We start from the raw sequence: 22894 nt of genomic DNA, 5'->3' as shown, positions 1-22894 counted from the left end.
TTTGCAGGACATTCAGGTATTAAAAGGGAGGGAAAAAAAAAAAAGACCAAAAAAAGAAAAAAAGAAAAAAAAAGGTGTGATTTTGAAATTTAAAAGAACACTGAAAGTTTACATTTTATAACATTATTATGCAGATTGTATTTAAACTTCAGAAATATTTAAGACAGTTGTAACCCTGTAAAGCTGATGAAATATTAAAACAAGACAAAACACTTCTTTTAACAGAGAATGGCTCCTGTGGTGGTTTTTTGGGCGTCGCCCCACCCCTACCCTGGGTCCTGGCAGCAGAAGGCACAGGGCCTGACCCAGACAGCGTCCAGCAGGGACTGTGCCCCCCAGGGGACACTGGGCCACGTCCAGGGATGTGTGCGCTCCTGGCATCGAGTGGGGGGGGCGGAGCCCCACAGAGGACGACCCTCCCCCATGTCAGCAGTGCTGAGTGGTGTCACCCTGACCTTATGTGGGTGAGATGCACGGAGCTGCCCCACGCCCACTGGGAGCAGCCCAAGCAGTCTTGGCCGTGACAGGGGTCCACTCTGCCCCCTCCCCAACCCCCAGCCTTCCTGCTGTGGTTCAGTCCACATTTTTACACTTGACTTGTGGCCGCAAAGAAAGCAGATCAAGGGGCGGGCTCAGCCCTCGGGGCAGTTTGCGACCCCTGGGCTCAGCACACGTGGAAGGGAAACCCCACACACGGGCAAACCAGCACAGCAAGATTTTCTGGGCATCTATTCCTCAGCCATGTCTTGACCCCACCCCCTGCCCAGAGGACGTGACGGGCTCAAGGTCAGCGTGGCCGGATGGTGGGCAGGGCGGGCCTCCTGCCACATGGCTCCCCTGCCACCCGCTCCGGCCACGGCTGGCCTGGGCTGGTCCCTCCCGCCGGGGTCAGCCCCCAGGTCTGTGTTGAGTGAGGAAAAACAACTCACTCCTGTTGGAGACACCTCCCTGTGGCCCATCCACGTGGTTCCAGCCTCTGCGGGCCTGGGGGACCTGGAGAGGTCAGAGGACAGGGGTCAACCCACCTGCCCCTCAGAGCCCCCTGCCCCCCCAGGGAGGTAAAGGAAAAGTGTTTTTTTGTTTCGTTTGTTTTTTTGTTTTAAAAAGGCCCATTCAGCAAACTGGATCGGCCTGTCCAGCATCTTCATTCCTCCTCTGAAGAGGCCCAGAGATGGGGCAAGAGGCCCTGAGGTCACACAGCCCTGGGGCAGGGGGGAAGCCGGGAGGGGGTCGGGCCCCGCCACCTCCTCCCCAGCCTCCCAGATCCCCGAGGAGCCTCCCGCCTGCTGGGCCTCCCGCTCTGTGCTTGTGAGGAGGCCCCGGGAGCCTCCCAGGTGAAACTCAAAACCATGTCTGATCAGCAGAGCTGCGGGAGCCCACCAGCAGCCAAAGGCAGGTTTGGATGAAAGGACGCCGGAAAAAGAAGAGGGTTTTCGCTTGAGTCATCCGCCTTCCCCTCCGCCATTAGTGCACTTAACGGGGCGGCCCCACAAAGGCCAGGGTTGCTGGGTTTGTTCCTGGGTCCCCGCCGCCCCAGGTGGGCAGGGCGTGAGATGGGGCAGTGTACCCTGGGCCTGCAAACAGGAGGCTCTCAGTACATGTGTAGGGAACGAAGAATGCGGGGCTTAGACCCGGAGGGGTTGTGCAGACCTCTGTCCCTCAGTTTCCCCATCCTGCTCCTGCCGCCAGCCTCATGCCCTCCAGGCCTAGGATTTAGTGGGTCTAGGACCAGGAACCAGGCTGGCACCAAGGAGGTCTGGTGACTGGGTGGTCCGAGAGGCCCCCAAAGTGTGGCTTTTGTCCTGCCCTTCTGACACAACTGGTCTGTCCTCATTCCGGAACCAGGCTGGGGGTGGGGTGACCTCTGACCTCACACAGCAGCCTGGCCGAGCTGCGTCCCCCCACGGAGGGGCAGAGGGGAAACAGGAGGAGTGGAGGGAGAGGCCTGGGAGGGGGCCGGGCCAGCACTCCAGCTGCCCTGCCCTCCAGCAGAGCCAGGGGCTGCCCCTGCCTGAGTGACCACAGCAGCGACTTCTGTTTGCACAACTGGTCCCCCTGCAACCGGCACCTGCAGGGCCCACCCTGCGTCCTGGAACCTGGGTGCTTGGAAACTTCCAGGCCAGACCTCCGCAGATGAGGACACACACCCAGGGCTCGAATCAGCATCCCTGATTTGCACATGGGGAAACTGAGGCCCAGAGCTGTGCAGTGACCTGCTCCACTGCTCAGGACCAGGTTCAAGCCCTGAGTTGGTGGCTAGAAGAAGGCTGCCTTGTTCCACCCCCGGGGGTCGCAGAGTGTGCCCATTCTCAAATGGGGGTCCACAGAATGCCCAGGATTCAGGATTCAAAGAAGGATGTGGTTTTGGGAAAACAGTATCTGAAAAATGTAAACTAGCATTTAAGGTGTTTCATTTTTCTTACTCGCAGTAAGAAAAAAAGAAAAAAAGTTTGAGGAAGCAGGGAGGGAACATCAGCTGGTTCTGGGGGTGGAAATCAGGAACAGTTGGTTCTAGCTCCAATCTGTCTTTGGAATAGATGGTCCTTGCCTCAGTGTCCCCTTTTGGCAGCTTCTGGAGGTTTGGACACCCAGCTCTCCCCAGTTTACAAAAGTTCTTCAGTTTCACATGTCCTTCCCCCCCAACCCTGCCGGGGATAAAATAAAATCCAGGTCCCCATATCCAGCTTCCCCCTCCATGATCTGCCTCAGGGCCTTTGCACGCACCTCTGCCCCTCTTTCTCTTCAGGTTGTTAGTTCCCGCTCTAAGGACACCTGCTCTGGGAAGCCCCTCCTCCAGATCAGGCAGGTCCCCCCTGACGCCCCTCCTCCCGGTTGCTGCTTCTTGCTGTGGCCCCTGGGCCGGGAGCAACTCCGACCGGCATCCCGGTCGGTGGCTCGAGCCTGCCACCTGGCGGCCGGGCCTGGGGCTGCGGAGCCCCAGGCTCCGGGCGCCGTTCCTCCTCCAGGAAGGCCCCTCCTCCGCTCTCCTCTCCACCATCCCCTCCCGGATGGCAGAGCGGGATTGGGGGACGCACCCCGCACCCAGTCTCCCCAATGTTGCTTGTGGGTACGCCGCCCAAGACAGCCATGAGACCGCGACTCCTGAGCGAAATTCCCCGTTTTCAAAGGTTAACAACTAACTCCACATTTTAAAATGCACTGTTTGTAGACGTGGCCTGCGGTCGGGAGCGCTCACACGAGATTGTTGGGTGCTCCCCAGACAGAGCTCGCGACTTGTTCGACCCGCACCAAGTTGCCGAAATAAAAATGTGGATTTTGTGGCCCCCAAAGAAGAGAGGTCCGGGGGAGGCGGACGATGGATCCGTGAATATCCGTCTAACTACGTTTTGAACACCAGCTACCTGTTGTGTTAGGTGCGTAGTCTGTTTTACGTGCAATGTCTCATTCGGGCCTGTGAAGTCGGTATTCAATATACGCACGTTAAAAATAATCACCATCATCATCCGAGAGGTTGAGCGCTTGACCAAAAGCACCCAGTGGAAATAGCCAAACCAGACCTCCAGGCTCTGAAGCTACTAACCGCTCTCAGGCGACCCTCGGCCTGGGTTTCTCCATCTATTTTTGAAAGAAATCTCCTTCCAAGATCTCTAACCAGGCTGTGCGTCCCTTGATTCTCCGCGGAGCGGGAAAGAAGAGCCCGCCTGATTCACAGGGCCCCCTCCCCGAGTCCTGTGCGCACGCTCGCATCGGCCAGCCGCCGGGAGCCGGGCAACGTGGGCACCGCTCTAGCCGGCAGGGCGCAGTCGCCCGCGTCTCGCTGGTGATGACGCATGTCCTGGGCGGTGGAGAAAGCATGATGGCGGCGCCCGTGGAGGTGGCCGTGTGTACCGACTCGGCGGCCCAGCTGTGGAGCTGCGTCGTGTGGGAGCTGCACTCGGGCGCCAATCTGCTCACATACCGCGGCGGCCAGGCCGGGCCTCGCGGCCTGGCGCTGCTCAATGGCGAGTACTTGCTGGCGGCGCAGCTGGGCAAGAACTATATCAGCGCCTGGGAGCTACAGAGGAAGGTTCGGCGGCGCGCGCCTGGGCGCCGTTGGCGGGATGCGCGGGGCTCAGGGGCCTGGGGTCGGGAGAGGGGGCGGTGGGGGCCGCACGGGCCCTGAACCCCGGTGGGAAGTGGGGAATCCTATTAGGATGCTCTGCGCACGCGCGGGTCTGGGGGCTTTTTGGTGGGGGGAGGGAGCCGCGCGTCCGGCGTCGGTGGGAGCGGTTAGGGCGCTGCGCGCACGCGCTGAGCTGAGGGTGGGCTGCCGCTTGGAGGTGTGGCGGGCGGGCCTCGGGGCAGCCAGCGGTGCGCACGCGCACAAGGAGAGCTGGGTGTGGGTCTCCTGGGGGCCCTGCGCTGGAGCCGGCGTGGGGCGGGAAGTGTAATTGAAAGGAGTTTGCCGTAGGGTTTCCGTGGGCATCGTGGGCTTGGAGGGTGAAGGTCTGAGGCCTGGGGGAGCCCGCTGAAGGGGAGCCCGGAGACTCGTGTATTTATCACCCCTGAAAAGACGCTTACTTTTTGCCATTAGGGCCCACGGTTTCTCCTACAGAAACTTCGAAATGCAGCCCCTGAAGCTGCTCGCCACGTGTTTTTGCCAGCTGCCATGTCTTTCGGCAAGCTCAGTGCTCCGGTTCTGCCTGGTGTGGTACACACACAAACTTGAGAAGTTGTTCTATTTTAGACATTTAGAAACTGACGCTTACGATCCCAGGCGAGACTTCAGGGGATGCAGGACTGGGGCGAAAGCCTAGTGGCCAGACGGTTCCTCTGACCCCCAGTCCAGAGACTCACTGTCTTGCTTTTTAGAAAAAAAAAAAAAAGTATTTATTCGTTTATTCGGCTGCGCCAGGTCTTAGTTGTGGCAGATGGGATCTTCGTTGCCGCGTGCGGGATCTTTAGTTGGGGCATGCGGGATCTAGTTCCCTGGGGACCAAACCTGGATACCCCCCCACCTTCCCGCACTGGGAGCATGGGGAGTTGCAGCGCTGTCTTGCTTTTGAGGAGAATCCACAGGCCTCCACCTCCACCCCCGCCCTGCAAAGCCTCAGCTGGAGCAAACACCCCCCTTCCTGAACCATGGATTGGGTCAAACCACCCCTGTCCCCACTCCTCTTTCTGGTGCTTTTGGACTTACCAGCTGTCTGGGTGCTGCTCCCACTCGCCTCGCTTCCCCCTGCTCCCTCATCGGGCATGAAACTCAGAAGCTGCTTCTTTCTCTAGGACCAGCTTCAGCAGAAGATCATGTGCCCCGGACCGGTCACCTGTCTTACCACGTCGCCCAATGGCCTCTACGTTCTGGCAGGGATCACAGAGAGCATATACCTGTGGGAGGTGAGCATAGGAGCACAGAACCGGGGTGGTGGGCTCCGCTCGCAGGCTGCCAGCTGAGATCACTGACCCAGTTGTCACCGACAGTCTGTTACGTTTGTGGGGGAAGCTCACCTCACTTCTTGCGTAGACAGTGCAGGATCTGAGGCAACAGAACAAGGCCTTTCCTGACCTCGGCACCGGCAGAACGACCTTCCTGGCTGCCCCAGAGATCAGCAAAGAGAACCGACTGTTCTCTGTGGACTGTGTGAGGCTCGAGGATATGAGAGAGAGCTGGTAACCTCACTCCAGGGCTCTTAAACCTCAGTATGTGATTCTGAAACTAAGAGGCTTTGTTCAGGCGCAGGGAGAGAAACTGAGACAGGTCGCCCTGTGGTAGAAATACTCCTTCTTTTCGCTGTCAAGCTGGTGCAGGGGGTGTGGGCAGACGTTAGCGGCCCGTCCACCGTCAGCAGATGTCTCAGGTGGTTGGCTTCCTTGATGGGGGACACTGTGTGGTCCTGGCTCTCCACCCTCTTGGAGAATTCCTGGCCAGCGTGAGCTGTGGCCACGAGGGGGCGCCCCACGGGGCTAACCGAAGGCTGGCACACAGGCTGGGGCCTTTCTGATGCCTGTATCCGCCTCTGTGTGTAGCCTCTCTCCTTCCTTTTGCAGCGGGGTGAGCGGCTGTGTGTCTGTGTCCAGGTGTCCCTCTTAAAGAGACAATGGCCACTTCGCTCCCACGTCACCTCTTCTGAATTGATTACATCTTCAGAGATTATGTCCCGTTCAAGGGAGGTCACAGGTTCCGGAGGTTGGGCGTGGACACGTGTGTCTGGGGGACACAGTTCAACCTGCGGCAGCATCTGTGCCCCCCGCCAGCCAGTTCGGAAGATGGTGACTTGCAGCTGTGGCTGCAAAGATCGCCCCTGGGTCCAGCCGATCCTGGAGAGACCCTCCCTCACCAGCCCCCCTCGGCCTTGTCCCCTTGCTGACACCTTCCCTGGGGCTGTGTCATCTCACTGGGGACAGGGTGGGAACAGGTGCTCGCAGGATCCAAGGGGGCACGGCCCCGCAGCCTCCCTGTTCACTTCAGAGCCGCTTGGGGAGGGCCCTCCCCCCTCTCCCCTCCCACTCCCCCAGGGCTCCCCGTGACCCAGTGCCCCTCCGCCTCCCCAGGTTTCCACGGGGAACCTTCTGGTCATCCTGAGCCGCCACTACCAGGATGTGTCGTGCCTACAGTTCACGGGGGACAGCAGCCACTTCGTCTCGGGGGGCAAGGACTGCCTGGTGCTGGCTTGGAGCCTCTGCAGGTAGAGCCCCGGCCCTGGCGGCTCCCCATCCGGCTGTAGCCTCTGGCCGGGCGAGGCCTTAACCACGAGGGCGGGGAACCTGCTGTGCAGAGAGGCCAGGCCCCGGGGTGGGAAGGGGCTCCAGGTCAGGTAGGCTGGTGCCAGGAGGACGGGGCCCTGGGCAGCTACCCAGGACTTTTATTCGGGTGAGGGGGCCTGGTTGCTGCCCGGAGACAGGGTATAAAGGCGTCGAGATGTGGGCCGCCCTCCCCGCTGAGGTCCGGCTCCTCCCCACCCCCCAAGCGTGCTGCAGGCAGACCCCTCCCGGACCCCCGCCCCCCGACACGTGTGGTCTCGCCACACCCTCCCCATCACAGACCTGCACTGCGGCTTTGGTGGGCCCCTGGCCCGGGTGGCCACTTCCTCGCTGGACCAGACAGTGAAGGTAGGGCCCTGCCCTGACCCCTGCAGTGGATCTGTGAGCTGAGCCCGGCGGCTGGCGGGTTCCTGGCCCATAGGAACCAGAGCATCATCTCCTCCCGCTGGCTGGTGGCTCCAGACAGCTCTTAATCCCCCGCTGCCTGGGGTCTCAAGGACGGCCGGGGGCGGGGGGCGGGCAGTCCAGGCCTCTGTTGGCTTGGAAGTTCCCACTCGGCCACTGCACCTGGCAGCTCCTGGCCAAGCCTCAGGGGATTTGAGGGAGTCCTCAGGTCTTCGTCCCTGGTTGGGGCAGTCCAGGGCTGACCTGGTGGTGGCCTGGGGGCTGACAGTAACTGAAGCCGGTGGTGGCGAGGGGTCCCAGCGTGAGAAGCAGGTCCCTCAACCCCTGAGCCCCCCGTGGTGACAGCTCCCGTCTGAGGTTCCTGTGGCATCCAGAGTCTCCCGGCTGGGCCGCTGCGCTCCACTCCGCTCTGAGACCCATGCCCCCGTCCCTGCCCCCAGCTGTGGGAGGTCTCCTCCGGCGAGCTGCTGCTGTCTGTGCTCTTCGACGTGAGCATCATGGCCGTGACCATGGACCTGGCTGAGCATCACATGTTCTGCGGTGGTAGTGACGGCTCCATCTTCCAGGTCGACCTCTGTACCTGGGTGAGTGGGCGTGGGGGGCGGCGGTGTGCGCGGCTTGGGGCTGAGATGCAGCTGTGCCCTGTGCTCACCGGCCCTCCCGCTTCCGCAGCCCGGGCAGAGAGAGAAGAGCTTCCAGCCGGAGCAGGACCACGGGAAGGTGTTCAGAGGGCACAGGTACAGAGATGGGGTCGACCAGGAGGTGGGGGGGGGGGTCACTGTGCCGCCCTCCCCCGCGCCAGGTGACCTGTCTGTCCCCAGGAACCAGGTGACCTGCCTGTCAGTGTCCACGGATGGCAGCGTGCTACTCTCGGGCTCCCACGACGAGACGGTGCGCCTCTGGGATGTGCAGAGCCAGCAGTGCCTCAGGACGGTGGCTCTCAAAGGTGGGCGCACGCAGCCCTCCTGGAGGCCCTGGGCCCGGGGGGCCTTGTCCACACGTGGGCGGCCCGGGGCTGGAGCAAGGCCCCAGGGTTTGCCTCGTGGAGGGTGGGGACGGGAATGCACGGGAGTGTCAGGGCCAGGTGGGTGGCTGGAGGGGCGGAGGGCGGGTCCCGACGCTGCCTGCCCGCCTGCCCCAGGCCCTGTGACCAACGCCTGCATCGTGCTGGCGCCCGTCAGCATGCTGAGCTCCGACTGCAGGCCCAGCCTGCCCTTGCCGCACTTCAACAAGCACCTGCTGGGCGCAGAGCATGGGGACGAGCCGCGCCACGGGGGCCTCACGCTGCGCCTGGGCCTCCACCAGCAGGTACGTCTCACCCCCAGCAGGGACCCCCACCCTTGGGCCTCAGCCTCTGCCGTGTGGCCTTGGGTGCCCTTGGGTCGGGTCCTGGTGGGGACCTTCCACATGCTCCTTTGCTGAAGAGGTTTCTCTGCCCTTGTCGTTGAGGCCAGTCTGATGGCTGGTCCCTGGCCTCAGGAAGCCCTGGAACCTTCCAGAGAGGGAGCGGGCCACGCTGCCCTTTGAGAACAACAACAGGGTGGTGTTCCAGGGGCCGATCAGGACCCAGAGGTTGTGCACGGGCAGCCACCTTCTCCAGCTCGGCGGCGGGAGCGCTCACAGCCCCAGTGCCCATGGGACCCCCTTCATGACGGCCTGCCTGCCCCTCCAGGCCCCTGGGGCCCCTCCCTACCTGTCCTCAGCGCGGCCAGCCTTGCCCACTGAGGCCAGGCTCTGTCTGCTGTCTGCGCCTCGGAGTCACACGAGCCTGCGGGGCTGTCCACACCCCTCCCGGCGGCCTGATGGATGGCTGTGCCAGGCTCCGGGCTGCTGGCCCAGGGCAGCGTGCCCAGACAGGGTCCAGCGAGAGACGGATGGCCTCTGGGCGGCAGCAGGGTCCATCATCTCACAGGGCGGCTGAGCCCTCCCAGGGCTGGAGGCACCAGCTGACCGTTTGTCTGCACGTCCCTCGAGGTTTGATGGGAGTGGCCAGCTAATGCGGCCCCTTCTGTTCCAGGGATCAGAGCCCAGCTACCTGGAGCGGGCGGAACAGCTGCACGGGGTGATGTGCAGCACGTTGGAGAAGGTGGGAGGGGAGAGGCCCCAAAATGGGGGAGGGGAGGGGCCCAAGATGGGGGCGGGGGCCCAAGATGGGGGCTTGTCCGGAGGGAAGGGCGGCAGGGGGCCTGGGCCTGGGTTGGAAGGGATGTGCCCCCGCCCCACCCCCCGTCATGGACCGTGGGGACGGTGGCCCTCAGTGCCAGCCTCGCCCCGCTGCCTGCCAGTGGGATGTCTGAGGCCCCCTCCCGCTCTGAGCATTCCACCGCCCCTCCCCCAGAGCGTGCTGGGTGGCCAGGACCAGCTGCGGATCCGCGTGGCAGAGCTGGAGGACGAGGTGCGGAACCTGCGCAAGATCAACCGCGACCTCTTTGACTTCTCCACGCGCATCATCACTCGGCCGGCCAAGTGAGCGCGTGCACCCGACCCCGGCCAAGGGAGGCCCAGTGAGCACACACACAGCCCGGACCCGCGCCTGGACCCGCACCCGGACCTGCCCCCTGGGCTCCCCCCGGGACCCTCCCGACTGGCTGGCAGAGCCCGAGGCCCGCGCCCATCCTCTGCCAGCGTCCTATCATTTGGATTTGCCACCCCCACCAGTGGTCGTGGTCCATTGCTGACCCGCTGTCCTTCCGTGACCTCCCATGTCATGTTGGTGCTGTGCCACATCTAACAAAAGAGCTGAAATCCTGCCTCTCGGCCTCCTTGTGCCCGCGCCGGGCTCAGGACCCCGGTGGCGGGACCTGCCTCAGGGGCCTCGCCGTAGCCATCACAGCGTCCGAGTTTCAGATCTAGCGTCGAGAAGCCTTGGTTCTCGCCTCTTAACTCACCTGCTGCCCCAGTGCCTTTCCATGACCCAGAGACCATGCCACCAGTGGGACAGGGCAGGGGCATCCTGGGAGCTGCAGGACGAGGTCCCCAGGGGCAGGAGTGACTCAGGGACAGCAGTGCAGTCACACTGGTCCCGTCACCCCAACCTGGGTCAGGGCAGCTGGCTCTGGGGTGGCAGCCAATTCTGGGCCAGGGTCATCTTGACCAGAACCTTCTTGGTGTCAGGGGCCGGAGGGAAGCCAGGCCCTACCCCCACTGCCCAGGGGAGACAGGGACACCGCCAGCTGGCACCCGGAGCCCAGCCGAGAGGTGGGCCCTGAGGCTGCCCATGGAACCTTCCAGAAAGCTGCCCCCAAATGACAGTCTGCTTAATGGTTCAGAAAATCCGCATGACTTAGCAGGTGCTGTAATGACCTCGGCTGGGGGCCAGCGCCTGGTTCATATCTTTAGCTAGTGGGCATCCCTGCTGGGGCTCTGCACCCACCCTCATGGCCTGCCTTGACCAGGGAGCTGCCAGGTGAGGAGTCTTGCTGGCTGATAGGGTCCACGTTGTAGGTGCAGCCCCTGGGCCGCTGGTGGATCCCAAGAAGTGAGGCGGGGGGGGGGGGGGGGCGGGTCGCGAGGCAGCCTGTCAGAGCAGAGCTGGGGATTGGAGCTGCGCCCTCCTCCCCAGAGCACCCAGAGCTGTTTTCCTGTCTGCAGTGTGCGCCCAGTCCGTCCTCACTCCCTTGGTTTCCAGAGGGTCCAGAAGATGATGAGAGGGCCTCAGAATTGGGCTGAGATTCCCCTGGGGCCAAGAGCCACCTCACCTGCCCGGGCCCCTTGTGCCCTGGCCCTGGTGCCGAGCCTGGGGCATGCTGCCCCACGCCCCCAGCTGTCTGCACTCGCCCCGTGATTCAGTGGCTTGGAAGGAGATGCCAGTTTTTGAGGCCCCGGTGTTGCTCTTTGTCTGGTGGAGTCCCAGGCAGGAGCTGGCAGGTGGCCAGGAGATGGGCTGGAGATCACCCAATGTCTGGCAGCCACCTCCTGGGCTCTGGGTTTTTCCCTGGGGAGCAGGGATATTGTTCTCATTGCCTTGGACCTTCAGCTGCCGCCTTGGGTCCTGGGGTTCCTCCTGGCTCACCTGCCACACCTATGGCTGGGGGTGAGGGTAGGCATCCCCGGGTGCGGTCCCCACCCCTGGGGCTGTCATTTTAATGACTCAGCCCTGAAGAGGGGGTTGCCTGGCTGGGCCTGGGAAGATCCTCCAGTTGACACGCAACCGTCTTTGCCCACGCTGTCCCTGCCGCCTGTCCTTGCGGGCCTGCAAGGTCTCCTGTCCCCCTTCCGCGGGCCGTGCCGAGGGAGTTCACTGGAGGTCAGCTGGCAGGAGCTGGTTGCAGAGAAGGTTGCTGGTGGGCCGTGAAGGCTGGAGCCCGTTTGCCTCTCTCCCTGAAATCTCTACGGGGCCCCGGGCAAGCCACACCTGGCCCCGAGGCTCCGTGTCATCTGTAAAAGGGAACGTACACCACCTCGGCCTGCGGGGAGCCTTCAGGAGCTGGTGTGCGGCTGAGCAGGTGTGTCACAGGCGCCAGGCACACGGCCAGTAATGCCGTCTGTAAGAATCTGTAGAAGCACAATCTGACCCTGAATCCTGGTCCATCACTGCCAGAGGGGCAGGTGCAGGCGGCACCCAGCATTCACAGATGACTCCTGCGTGTGTGCTGAGTTTATGTGAACCGCGGTGGCATACCGCCTCTCACCCACCAGGACAGCTGCTATTTAAGAAACAAAACGTGTCAGGAGGCGGTGGAGAAACCTGAGCCCTTGTGCCCTGCTGGTGGGAAGGTGAAATGGTACAGCCGCTGTGGCCAGTAGTCTGGAGGGTCATCAAAAAATTAAATGTGGAATCACCATACACTCCAGCAATCCCCCTCCTGAGTGCATCCTCCAAAGAAATTAAAGCAAGAGACTTGAGATGTTTGCACGCTCGTGTTCACAGCAATGTGATTCACAACAGCCAAAAGGTGGAGACAACCCAAGTCGCCATTGACAGATGATAAAACAGTGTGGTCCATTCACACAAGGGAATATTATTCAGCCTTAAAAAGGAAGGAGATTCTGACACCTGCTACAACAGGGATGAACGTACCAAAAAAAAAAAAAAACATAAAACAGAAGCAATATTGTAACAAATTCGATAAAGACTTTTAAAATGGTCCACATCAAAAAAAAGCTTGAAAAAAAGAGCTGGGAGCTGAGGCGCAGAGGCCAGGGCACCCAGCGCAGGTCATGCAAGTAGTGGGCCTTGGGGGAAGGTGAGGTGTAACAGCAGGACCCGAGATAGGGCGGCTACAGGGGGTTCCCCCGTGAATCCGACGGGGACCCAAGGCACCGTCGGGTGCTTGCGTACCTACCAGAACTAGCAGCCAGTAATGTTTGTCGACTGACTGACTGACTGACTGCTGAGGGCCACATTAGGGTGAGAAGATATCCCCTCTCCAGGATGGGTCCGTTTCTGGGGACTCATGCTGGCATAGGGACCTTACCCCAGGTTGGGGTGAGGCCCAGGTGGTCCCAGGTGGTCTTAACCTGGCACCTCACCCAGAACAGTGGTGGGGGTGGGGGCTCCCTGGTATGACCCTCCCTGTCCTGGGATGCCTGGCCAGGTGGCTGGATGAGGTAGCCTTGTCACCTGGAAGCCAGCCACCCAGCTCTCATTAGTCATCTCAAAATTCCATTCATGCTGCTGGCCGGTACTTGCATTTTTCTTCATCTAATGGAGTTTGTCCCCTGCGTCTCTAACACTGGCTCCAAAAGGAGATGGTTTCTTGTGCGTGAAAGATATCAGCTGAGTGTAGACGCGTTCCTTAGAGCTGGAATGTTCCATGCACAGTTGCTGCCCTGTGCCTTGCGGGGTCTGGGGAGAAGACTGGCTTTCTCCAGTCCCCCACCTGGGATGGGAGAATTCCATGCAGGGTGCTCCTGGGCCCTTATTTGACCGGTGGTTATTGAGCGCCTCCCACAGGCCAGGGCCACAAGAAGGTCTCCATGGCATTTGTCATGGGGAGGCCCAGTTAATGTAGGAAGAGGCTGGGGGATTGGTAGGCTGCGGGGAGCTAAGGAAAGTTCCAGGGCAGCGCAGAGTGATGTAACCACGCGTCCTTGTCTGAGCAGTTGCTCAAAGCAACAAGCAATTATAGAGTGCCTGCTGTGTGCAAGCACTGGAGACAGCAGTTAACGAGCCAGACCCGGCCCTGTCTCCCAGAGCTGGCCACTGAATAAAGCAAATAAAGGGACAAAAAGACGATAGCGTGTGATGGAGTTCATGTAGGCAGGGATGACAAGGGTGTTCTGCATCTTTCTGGGTGACAAGCTAGGCAAGTTTTTCCAGCAGGGGCATTTGGCACTGGGTCTTGAAGGGTGAAGAGGAATTCTCTGGCTCAAGTTGCTTGTCCACAGCTGGAGGGCAGGAGATCTTCCCCACAGGTCCCCATAAGACAAGTCTGCTTCAGTTTCCCTGGGGCGCCAACGATGGTAGGGCACGTGGACGGATTGGTCTGGGTAGACACTGCTCCCTGGAGGAGGAGGGTGCAGCTGGGTGACTATGGACGCACACTGACCCCTTGTGGGCCTTAGTTTCCCTGACTGAGAATTGGGAACCGTTGCCGGGATGAGGGAGGGATCCAGGGGTGAGTGTGGGTACGGGTCTTGATGCAAAATCCCTCCCTGCTGCGAACGTCGGCTTCCTCATCTGTAGAGTGGGCACAGAGCCAGGAGGAGCAGTGGTTCGATTCCGCACCCCACCCCAACCCCCGCCTGCTGTGGCCATCTGAGCCTCAATTTCCCGCCCTGCGTAGTGGGACCCACGCCTCCCTAGTGGGCTGCCTGGCACTGGGGGACTGGGAGGGGGGAGGGCGGGCGCAGGTGGGCGGGCTCGGGCAGGGAGGGAGGTGCCGGCCCGGCGGGGGCGGGGAGGGAGCGGCGGGGGCGACCGAGATCCCGCCTCCCGTGGTGCGACCCGCGGCTCCGCCCCGCGGCGCCCGCCGGCAACTTTGGGATGGAGTTTGTGCGGGCGCTGTGGCTCGGCCTGGCGCTAGCGCTGGGGCCGGGGCCCGCCGGGGGCCACCCGCACCCGTGCGGCGTCCTGGCGCGCTTGGGGGGCTCGGTGCGCCTGGGCGCCCTCCTGCCCCGCGCGCCCGCCGCCCGCGCCCGCGCCGCCCTGGCCCGGGCCGCCCTGGCGCCGCGGCTGCCGCACAACCTGAGCCTGGAGCTGGCGGCCGCCGTGCCCCCCTCCCGCGACCCCGCCTCGCTGGCCCGCGGCCTATGCCAGGCGCTGGCGGCACCGGGCGTGGCGGCCGTGCTAGCCTTCCCCGAGGCGCGGCCCGAGCTGCTGCAGTTGCACTTCCTGCCGGCGGCCACCGAGACCCCCGTGCTCAGCGTGCTGCGGCGGGAGGCCCGCGCTCCGCTCGGCTTCCCGGTACGCGCGGACGCCGGGGTCAGGACGTGCGGGGACCCAGGGTCGGGGCGGGAGAGACCCTGGGACGCTCTTGGAGAGCGGGGCCCGGGGGTCCGGATAGCTGAGTCCTTGGGACGCGCGGGCCTCAGAGTCTGGACCCTAAATGCAAGAGTCCGGATGCGGGGAGACTCGGAGTCCAGATGACAGAGGCCCAGGGACGGCCCTCGGGTTAGCGGAACCTGGACCCCTGAACCCCGGATGTGTCCGGAGATCAGGACCCGGAATGGGAGGCGGGAGCCCAGGGGCGCAGGGACCTAGAGCCACGGAACCCCGCGGCTCGGGAACCCCGCGGGATACCTCTGGACCCCAGATGGCGGATCCCACAGGACGCTTCCCTGGGCTTTGGCGGTGGAGTCCCACCAGCAGCGCGGCCCCCTTCCCCGGTCAGGTCACAGGGTGCCTCCGGATTCCCACCAAGCAGGGCCGCGGGGCTGGGATGGGGAAGCGGGTCTCCCTCTCTCCAGGGTCTGCAGTTTCAGGGGCTGCGGCTGGGGACTTTCCTCCTGCCAGGATCCTACCAGAGGCCCTCGAGGCCGAGGCTACCCACACGCCACAGCCTTCTTGATGGCCTTCTCAGGTCCCCAGGGCCACCCTATCTCTCCTAAACCCTCCATCCTCCTCCACCCTATCCTCGTCCTTGGAGTTTATTCTCTTTTCTTAATTACACCCCCAGGCTGGAATTTGGGTCCGAATAAGAAGAGAATGGGACAAGGAGGAGAGAAGGGTGACTGGCAGAGCTCTGGGGACCCTGTTGTGCCCCAGGGAAAGAACCCCCTCCCAGGGCCAGCAGGGAGGGGCCCAACGCTGGGACATGGGGTCTGGAAGGGGGCCTGCCTCTCTCCAAACCCACCTTGAAGCCCCCTCAGGCCTTCCTTCTCCTGAGGGCGGGGAGACCCTGACCCTAGAGGAGGCCTGGGTCTCATTAACCCCCTCTGTCCTTGATCCCCTCCCGGTGGGAGAGATGTAGGACCCAAATCCATGCCTGTGGCGCCCTCTGCAGCCGGATCCAGGAACTGCACCCTCTGCAGTTGGACCTGTCAGGCTTTGGGGGGGGTACTACTGGCTTGCCCCGCCGCCCCGCGGGAGACTGAGCAGCAGCCCCCAGCCTTTCCCCCTGCACTCAGCACCCTGTCCCCACACGGACAACACCCTGCCTACATTAGGTGTCTGGCAAAGCTCTCTCGTCCTTCCCATGCTCAAAGCAAATTCAGGAGAACTTTCTGGGTCCCTGAGCACGGAGGGGGGGCCCCTCAGTCCCTAGCTTGCCTCGTAAGTCTGAATAGAGGTGCGGTAGTGGAGCTGGGTTTTGAAGGATGTGTAGGAGTTGGCTGTCATAGATGGGAAAAGGTATTCCAGCTGGGGAATGCAAAAAGCCTCAGGCCAGGGCCGGGCTTTGTGCTGATGGCGATGGGGAGCCACAGAAGGGGTTAGAGCAGGTGTGGGGCTGGGAAGAAGCAAGCACGAGGTCCAGTTATCAAGGTGTCATGCGTTTATTGAACATGTACAGATGGAGTGGGAAGAGGGTGGTGGGACACTGAGTTTGCCAGCCCTAACTGTGACCACCCCTCTGCCAGAACCCCTTCCACCTGCAGCTGGACTGGGCCAGCCCCCTGGAGACTCTGCTGGACGTGCTGGTATCAGTGCTGCAGGCGCACAGCTGGGAGGACGTTGGCCTGGTGCTCTGCCGCGTGCGGGACCCTGGCGGCCTTGTGGCCCTGTGGACAAGCTGGGCGGGCCGGGCTCCGAAGCTCGTGCTGGACCTGAGCAGGCCGGACCCGAGCGATGCAGGGCTGCGGACCCGCCTGGCCCCACTGGGGGTGCCCGCGGGGGGAACGGCCCCAGTCCCCGTGGCCGTACTCCTGGGTTGCAACGAGGCCGGCGCCCGGCAGGTGCTGCAGGCCGCACCCCCCGGGCCCCGCTGGCTGCTGGGCACGCCACTGCCCGCCAAGGCACTCCCCACCGAAGGCCTGCCGCCTGGGCTGCTGGCGTTGGGCGAGGTCGCTCGGCCCCCGCTGGAAGCCGCCATCCACGACGCGGTGGAACTAGTGGCCCGCGCGCTGGGCAGTGCGGCCCGCGTGCAGCCGGAGCGTGCCCTCCTCCCCGCCATGATCAACTGCAATGACCTGCCGCTGCCCGGGCCCGAGTCCTCCGCTCGCCTCTTGGCACGGTGAGCGGGGACCCTGCTGCAGGAAGCCGTGTGTGTGGCTTTGTGAGAAGCGGGAAGGGAGGTCCCACCTGAGGCTCTCAACTGGGCTTTGGTCTGGGCCGTCGCCCCAGCCCTCAGGGCGTGGGTACCCCGGCTGGGAAGGGGGTCTGGAGTAAGGGGTACAGCAGCATCCCCCGTGGCCCGGTGTGTCTGAGGCGGAGCGATAGGTCTCACCTCGGCGGAGGGATCCCTCCGCCACCCTGATGCCGCCCACCCCCACCAGGTTCCTGGACAACACGTCCTTCCGGGGCCACACGGGGCCGGTGTGGGTGACCAGCTCCTCGCAGGTGCACATCTCCCGGCGCTTCCGCGTGTGGAGCCTCCGCCGGGACCCGCGGGGCGCCCCGGCCTGGGCCACGGTGGGCGGTGGCAGGACGGGCGGCTGGAGTCAGAGGCAGGGGGCGCGGCCGGTTGGCCCCCACCCCCGCCGGAAGCCCGGGCGCGGCCCAAGCTGCGCGTGGTGACACTGGTGGAGCACCCATTCGTGTTCGCCCGCGAGCCGGACGAGGACGGTCGGTGCCCGGCGGGGCAGCTGTGCCTGGCCCCCCGGCACCAACGACTCGGCCGCCCTGGACGCGCACTTCGCCGCGCTGGCCGACGGCTCGGCGCCCCGCGCACTGCGCAGGTGCTGCTACGGCTACTGCATCGACCTGCTGGAGCGCCTGGCGGAGGACGCGCCCTTCGACTTCGAGCTGTACATCGTGGGCGACGGCAAGTACGGTGCGCTGCGCGACGGCCGCTGGACCGGCCTGGTGGGCGACCTGCTGGCCGGCCGGGCGCACATGGCTGTCACCAGCTTCAGCATCAACTCAGCCCGCTCGCAGGTGGTGGACTTCACCAGCCCCTTCTTCTCCACCAGCCTGGGCATCATGGTGCGCGCGCGGGACACGGCGTCGCCCATCGGCGCCTTCACGTGGCCGCTGCACTGGTCCATGTGGCTGGGCGTCTTCACCGCGCTGCAGCTGACTGCGCTCTTCCTCACCCTCTACGAGTGGCGCAGCCCCTTCGGCCTCACGCCCCGCGGCCGCAACCGGGGCACCGTGTTCTACTACTCCTCTGCCCTCAACCTCTGCTACGCCATTCTCTTTGGACGCACAGTGTCCAGTAAGACACCCAAGTGCCCCACGGGCCGCCTCCTCATGAACCTATGGGCCATCTTCTGCCTGCTCGTGCTGTCCAGCTACACGGCCAACCTGGCCGCCGTCATGGTCGGGGACAAGACGTTTGAGGAGCTCTCGGGGATCCACGACCCTAAGGTGCGTGGCCATGGGGTTTCAGGGGTCAGAGCCCGGAGGTCACCCCCGCCCCCAGTCCCCACCCAGTAGAGGGCGGCCATCTGCTCCCACAAACTCATGTTGAACCCAGCTGGGACAAAACAGGCGAGGCTGCTGGTGAGAATCAAGACAGAGAAACAAAGTAGATGGTGTGTGAATTGGTGATAAAGTTCCAGGGAGGAAAATTAGGGTGGGGACATAGGGAGCACTAGGGAGGGATGATTTCTCAAATGGGGGTCAGGAATTCCTCTGGGAGAGGTGATAGGTGAGGGACTTTTATGTAGATATCAGGGAGGAATATGGTAAGCAGAGGAGGCAGCCTGTGCAAAGGCCCTGGGACAGGATTGTGCTTGGCAGGTTGGAGGAACAGCAAGGAGGCCTGTGTGTGTCTGGAGCGGAGTGAGTGAAGGGGAGAGGGGAGAGAGGGGGGAGGCGAGAGCAGGGAGGGGGATGGGGCAGGTCATGCAGGGCCTGCACATGTGGGAGGACCTGGGCCTCCACAGAAGCTCCATTTAGACAGAACTTTCACCAGGAGTCCTGGAGGGCTGTGGGCAGAGCAGGGCATGCCCCAGCCTACATATTTTTCTCTTTTAATGAAAAGATTTTAATATTCTGGAGTAGGGAGCAAGGCCCACGATGAATGAACCCATTGCTCGGCTCCAAAGTCAACTCCTGACCAGTTTCGTCCATGCACCAGCCATAGCCGCTGGGTTACCATGAGGGAAATCCCAGGCCTCCTATCATTTCGTCATGAGTATTCTGGGAACTTAAACATCAGGCAGCCATTTTTCTCAGTTGTCATTTTTTTTTTTTCCCCCCACGGTTTGTTTGAATCTGGAGCCAAAATGTACAGACCCCGAGGAAGGTAGAAACCTCCTTGTTACCAGGCCCAAACTTGGGTCCACTCACCTGCAGTCAGTAAAGCCAATCTACTGACACAGGGTCCTGGTGAAGGAAAGCGCGGTGTTTACTGCAGATAAAGCAAGGAGTCTGCACAGCTAGTGCTTAAGACCTGAACCCCTGGATGGCTTTCAGGGAAAGGTTTATTTTTGTTTGTTTGTTTTTTAATTTTTATTTAAGTATTGGGGACAGGTTTTTAAAGAGCGGGTGAGGGAGGGGGGTTGGGGTGTGTGTGATTAGCTCCTGGATGTTCTGATGGGTTGGTGGTGAAGTAATTGGGAGTCAACATCATCAACCTTCTGGCTCCAATCAGTCTGGGGTCTACATGCTTGTGGGCAGCATGCAGTTAACTTCTTCCACCTGGTGGGGGTTTCAGTGTCTGCAAAAGAGCTCAAAGGATCTGGCTCAATTTTTTTTTTTTTTCCCCATGCCGCATGGCATGCAGGATCTCAGTTCCCCAACCAGGGATTGAACCCATGCCCCCTGCAGTGGAAGCACTGAGCCTTACCCACTGGACCGCCAGGGAAGTTCACTGGCTCAGAATATTATCTACAGCCCTTGAGAAGGAATGAAAATTCCTTGACTTTAATGGCTAAACTATTATTATTATTTTGTCTTGTTTGACTGTTTTCCTTTGTTTCAGCATTTTCTCACTTCTCTGATTAAATTTATTCTTTGGAACTCGGGGAAGGCCTAGGAGACTAAAGTTTTTCTACAGACAAGAGGCAGGCAGAGGACCAGGTGGGGGTCTGTCCCGGGAAGGCCCCATGGGGCCATCTGGACACTCCATCCTTTTGTTCACTAGCGATTTGTTTGTTGGAGAAGTTGTTTTTTCTCCTGCAGCATCTCCCAGTGTTTGGATCTAGCTGCTCTTGTCCCCTGCTTCTCCCCCACCCCAGTGTCCTCTGTTAAACCAGTAATGAGACCTAGATGCTTGCTGTCCCGTGGGCCAGCCACTCTCCACACGTGGCTACTTTTTTAAAATAATTTTTTTAAATAATTTTTTTTTTTTTTTTGGCTGTATTGTGTCTTTGTTTCTGCGTGCAGGCTTTCTCTAGTTGCGGTGTGCAGGCTTCTCATTGCGGTGGCTTCTCTTGTTGCGGAACATAGGCTCTAGGCGCGCGGGCTCAGTAGTTGTGGTGCACGGGCTTAGTTGCTCCCCGGCATGTGGGATAGAACCCGTGTCCCCCGCATTGGCAGGTGGATTCTTAACCAATGCACCACCAGGGAAGTCCCGTGGCTACTATTTAAATTGATTTAATTGAAAGCACTCAACAGCCACTTGAGAACAGCACAGGTATAAAGCATTTCCTTCCCCAGAAAGTTCTAGATGGCCCTGCCTGCCTCCGGTCTGGCTTCTCGGAAGTGCTGTAGCCCCGACAAGGAGGCCCTGGTCAGGTGGCCTCAGCAGCCACTCATGCTTTGCTTTAGGGAGGTTGCACAAACAGTGGGCGGGCCGGAGAGCCCGGGGCTGAGGGGGCAGCGCTGGTGCAGGAGGAATGGGGGATGGGGGCCTTGGGTGGGGGCTGCGGAGGGGCGAGCACCGGGCAGGTCCAGGGTGTCCGGAGGGCAGCGCCCACAGGATCTGCAGGTGGACGGGACGTGGAGATGAGAGATGCAGAGGCGGGCAGAGGAGGGAGAGCGACTGCGGTGGGAAGGTGTGGGGTGGCTCGAGAGTGGGTCTTGGACGTGGCGAGCTTGGGGTTCCCGGGGGACCCTAAGGAGAGACGCAGCGGGTGCGGCGGAGGCGGAAGTGTGGAGTTAAGGGCCTGGAGATGGACGTGCGGGTTTTAGAACATTTTCAACTGGGCGGTCCTGCCTCCAGGGGACACTGGGCCATGTCCTGGCACATCTGTGGTTGTCAGACTAGGGCAGGGGGCTCCTGGCATCTAGGGGTTGGGGCCAGGGATGCTGTTCCACACCCCACGGAGCCCAGGATGGCTCCCCAGAGATGACGTGGCCCACGTCAGCTGGTTGGGAGCCCTGGGCCTGGGTGCTCCGGGCTGGCGGACGGAACGGGGGTGGGGGAGAGCCGGGCTGGGATCAAGGGACCCCCACAGGCGCTGACCGGGCGCTGGCCCGCAGCTGCACCACCCGTCCCAGGGCTTCCGCTTCGGAACCGTGTGGGAAAGCAGCGCCGAGGCCTACGTCAAGAAGAGCTTCCCGGAGATGTACGCACACGTGCGGCGCCACAGTGCGCCCACCGCGCCCCACGGCGTCGCCATGCTGACGTGAGGGGGGCGCGCGGGGCGGGGCCAGGCGGGCGGGGATGCTCACCCCGTCCCCGTCCCCCTCCCGAGCAGAAGCGACCCCCCCCCCCCAAGCTCAACGCCTTCATCATGGACAAGTCGCTCCTGGACTACGAGGTGTCCATTGACGCGGACTGCAGACTGCTGACCGTGGGCAAGCCTTTCGCCATCGAGGGTGAGCGGCCCCCGGGACCAGTGACCTGCGGGCTCCAGGCGGGCACAGCTCCTGTGGGTCTGCGTCCAGTCCGGTCCCAACCCAAGGCCCGGCCTCCCCCAGGCTATGGCATCGGACTCCCCCGGAATTCGCCGCTCACCTCCAACCTGTCCGAGTTCATCAGCCGCTACAAGTCCTCCGGCTTCATCGACCTCCTGCACAAGTGGTACAAGATGGTGCCTTGTGGCAAGCGGGTCTTCGCCGTTACAGAGGTAGGGCAGGCCCGGGACGCAGGGAGGGGTAGGCGTGGGGGGCTCTGCGCCTGTGTGTCCTTCACCAAGGTGACCAACCCCTGCTCGTTCCCAAGACTGTGTGTTTGCCTGCTTTTCTGCACCCTGTTCATCCTCCAAAACCCCAGTTCCAGTGGCCTTTCTTCTGTGACACCTCACCTCTGAAAATGGAGCCCTAGCCTTCCAATCCGGCTCCACAGCCCCAGGCCCTTCTCCCTGGCCCCACCTCTGCCCCCACCCCCGTCCAAGGCCCGGGCTCCCCAAGGGTCTGCCATGACCAGGAGAGGTTTTGTGCCTGCGTCCTGCCCGCAGATCCTCCAGATGGGCATCTACCACTTCTCAGGACTCTTCGTGCTGCTCTGCCTGGGCCTGGGCAGTGCTCTGCTCAGCTCGCTGGGGGAGCACGTCTTCTACCGCCTGGCGCTGCCGCGCATCCGAAGGGGCAACAAGCTGCAGTACTGGCTGCACACGAGCCAGGTGAGGAGCGGGGGCTGCGGGGTGGAGGAAGGGGGAGGGCGTGCAGGATGGCCTGCTGCTGACCCGACCCCGACGCAACTTCTGTCTTGGCTCTTAGAGAATCCATCGCGCCCTCAACACGGAGCCGCCCGACAGGCAGGAGGAGCCGGAGCCGAGGTAAGGGGCCCTGGGGGCCGCTCTCCACCCCAGCAACTCCCATCCCTGCCCTCCAGCCCCGACAGGCTGGATGGACCCCGGGATCACCAGTCCCAAAGGGCAGAGTGGGACTGTGGGTAGGATGCGGCTGCCCAGCCCCATCCGTCCCCAGGGGTCTCGAGGAGCCGCAGCAGGGCACTCTGGCCGCCCCCGCCAGCCTGGGGGGCTGGACATGGGTGCGCCAGGCCTCGGTGAGGGAGTGTCGCGCGCACTTCCTGCTGGAGCCGGCTGTGGCCGCCGCCGCTGCCACCACTCCCGTTGAGGATGCCCCAGACGCGGATGGGGATGCGGGGATGGGCCGCCCGGGCTCCCTGTCTGGCTCTGCTCCAACGGCCGCCTGCCCGCCGAGCTGTTCTTGGGCGCCCCACGCCCCGAGGAGCTAGAACAGCTGGAGCAGCGCATCGCAGGTGCACGCGAGAGGCTCTGCCAGGCGCTGGTGCGGCGCGGGCAGCTCCTCGCCCAGCTCGGGGACGGCGCCCGCCACGGGCCGCGCAGCCGGCTCCAGGCCTCCGAGGAAGCACCCGTGGCCGCCCAGTGACGCGGGACCAGGCCCTCCTCCACCTGCAGCGGGGGCTCCGAGGGGCCTCGCCTGGCCTCCCCGCACACACAAACGCTGGCTGGACGCTGTCAACAGTTTATTCTATATACAAACACC

At 62.5% G+C, this 22894-nt stretch overlaps 2 protein-coding genes across 3 annotated transcripts; both read left to right on the top strand.

The window, feature by feature from the left end:
- The first annotated feature begins 1917 nt into the window (after positions 1 to 1917).
- On the top strand, positions 1918 to 10584 carry WDR18 (WD repeat domain 18). Of its 2 annotated transcripts, XM_079918925.1 has the most exons (10): positions 1922 to 4027; positions 5227 to 5337; positions 6493 to 6626; positions 6909 to 7050; positions 7548 to 7691; positions 7780 to 7844; positions 7929 to 8053; positions 8249 to 8415; positions 9125 to 9193; positions 9446 to 10584. In XM_079918925.1, the coding sequence occupies exons 1-10, from the start codon at positions 3785 to 3787 to the stop codon at positions 9575 to 9577; spliced, it is 1332 nt and encodes a 443-aa protein (XP_079775051.1). In that variant the 5' UTR covers positions 1922 to 3784; the 3' UTR covers positions 9578 to 10584. The 2 variants fall into 2 exon arrangements, with proteins under 2 accessions (XP_079775052.1, XP_079775051.1); XM_079918926.1 differs by lacking the exons at positions 9125 to 9193; positions 9446 to 10584 and adding an exon at positions 8562 to 9105 and having other exon boundaries at positions 1918 to 4027.
- Positions 10585 to 13984: 3400 nt separating this feature from the next.
- Positions 13985 to 22889, top strand: GRIN3B (glutamate ionotropic receptor NMDA type subunit 3B). The gene is given in 13 exon segments (XM_079916294.1): positions 13985 to 14455; positions 16069 to 16661; positions 16924 to 17063; positions 17066 to 17244; positions 17246 to 17956; positions 20960 to 21105; positions 21178 to 21187; positions 21190 to 21298; positions 21401 to 21549; positions 21880 to 22044; positions 22142 to 22200; positions 22352 to 22532; positions 22535 to 22889. Coding segments are annotated over 13 exon segments (3105 nt in total). The 5' UTR covers positions 13985 to 14035; the 3' UTR covers positions 22778 to 22889.
- The last annotated feature ends 5 nt before the right edge of the window (positions 22890 to 22894 follow it).

Source organism: Stenella coeruleoalba (assembly GCF_951394435.1).
Source record: "Stenella coeruleoalba genome assembly, chromosome: 3".
Taxonomy (NCBI): domain Eukaryota; kingdom Metazoa; phylum Chordata; class Mammalia; order Artiodactyla; family Delphinidae; genus Stenella; species Stenella coeruleoalba.
This window is presented reverse-complemented; position numbering and strand designations above follow the sequence as displayed.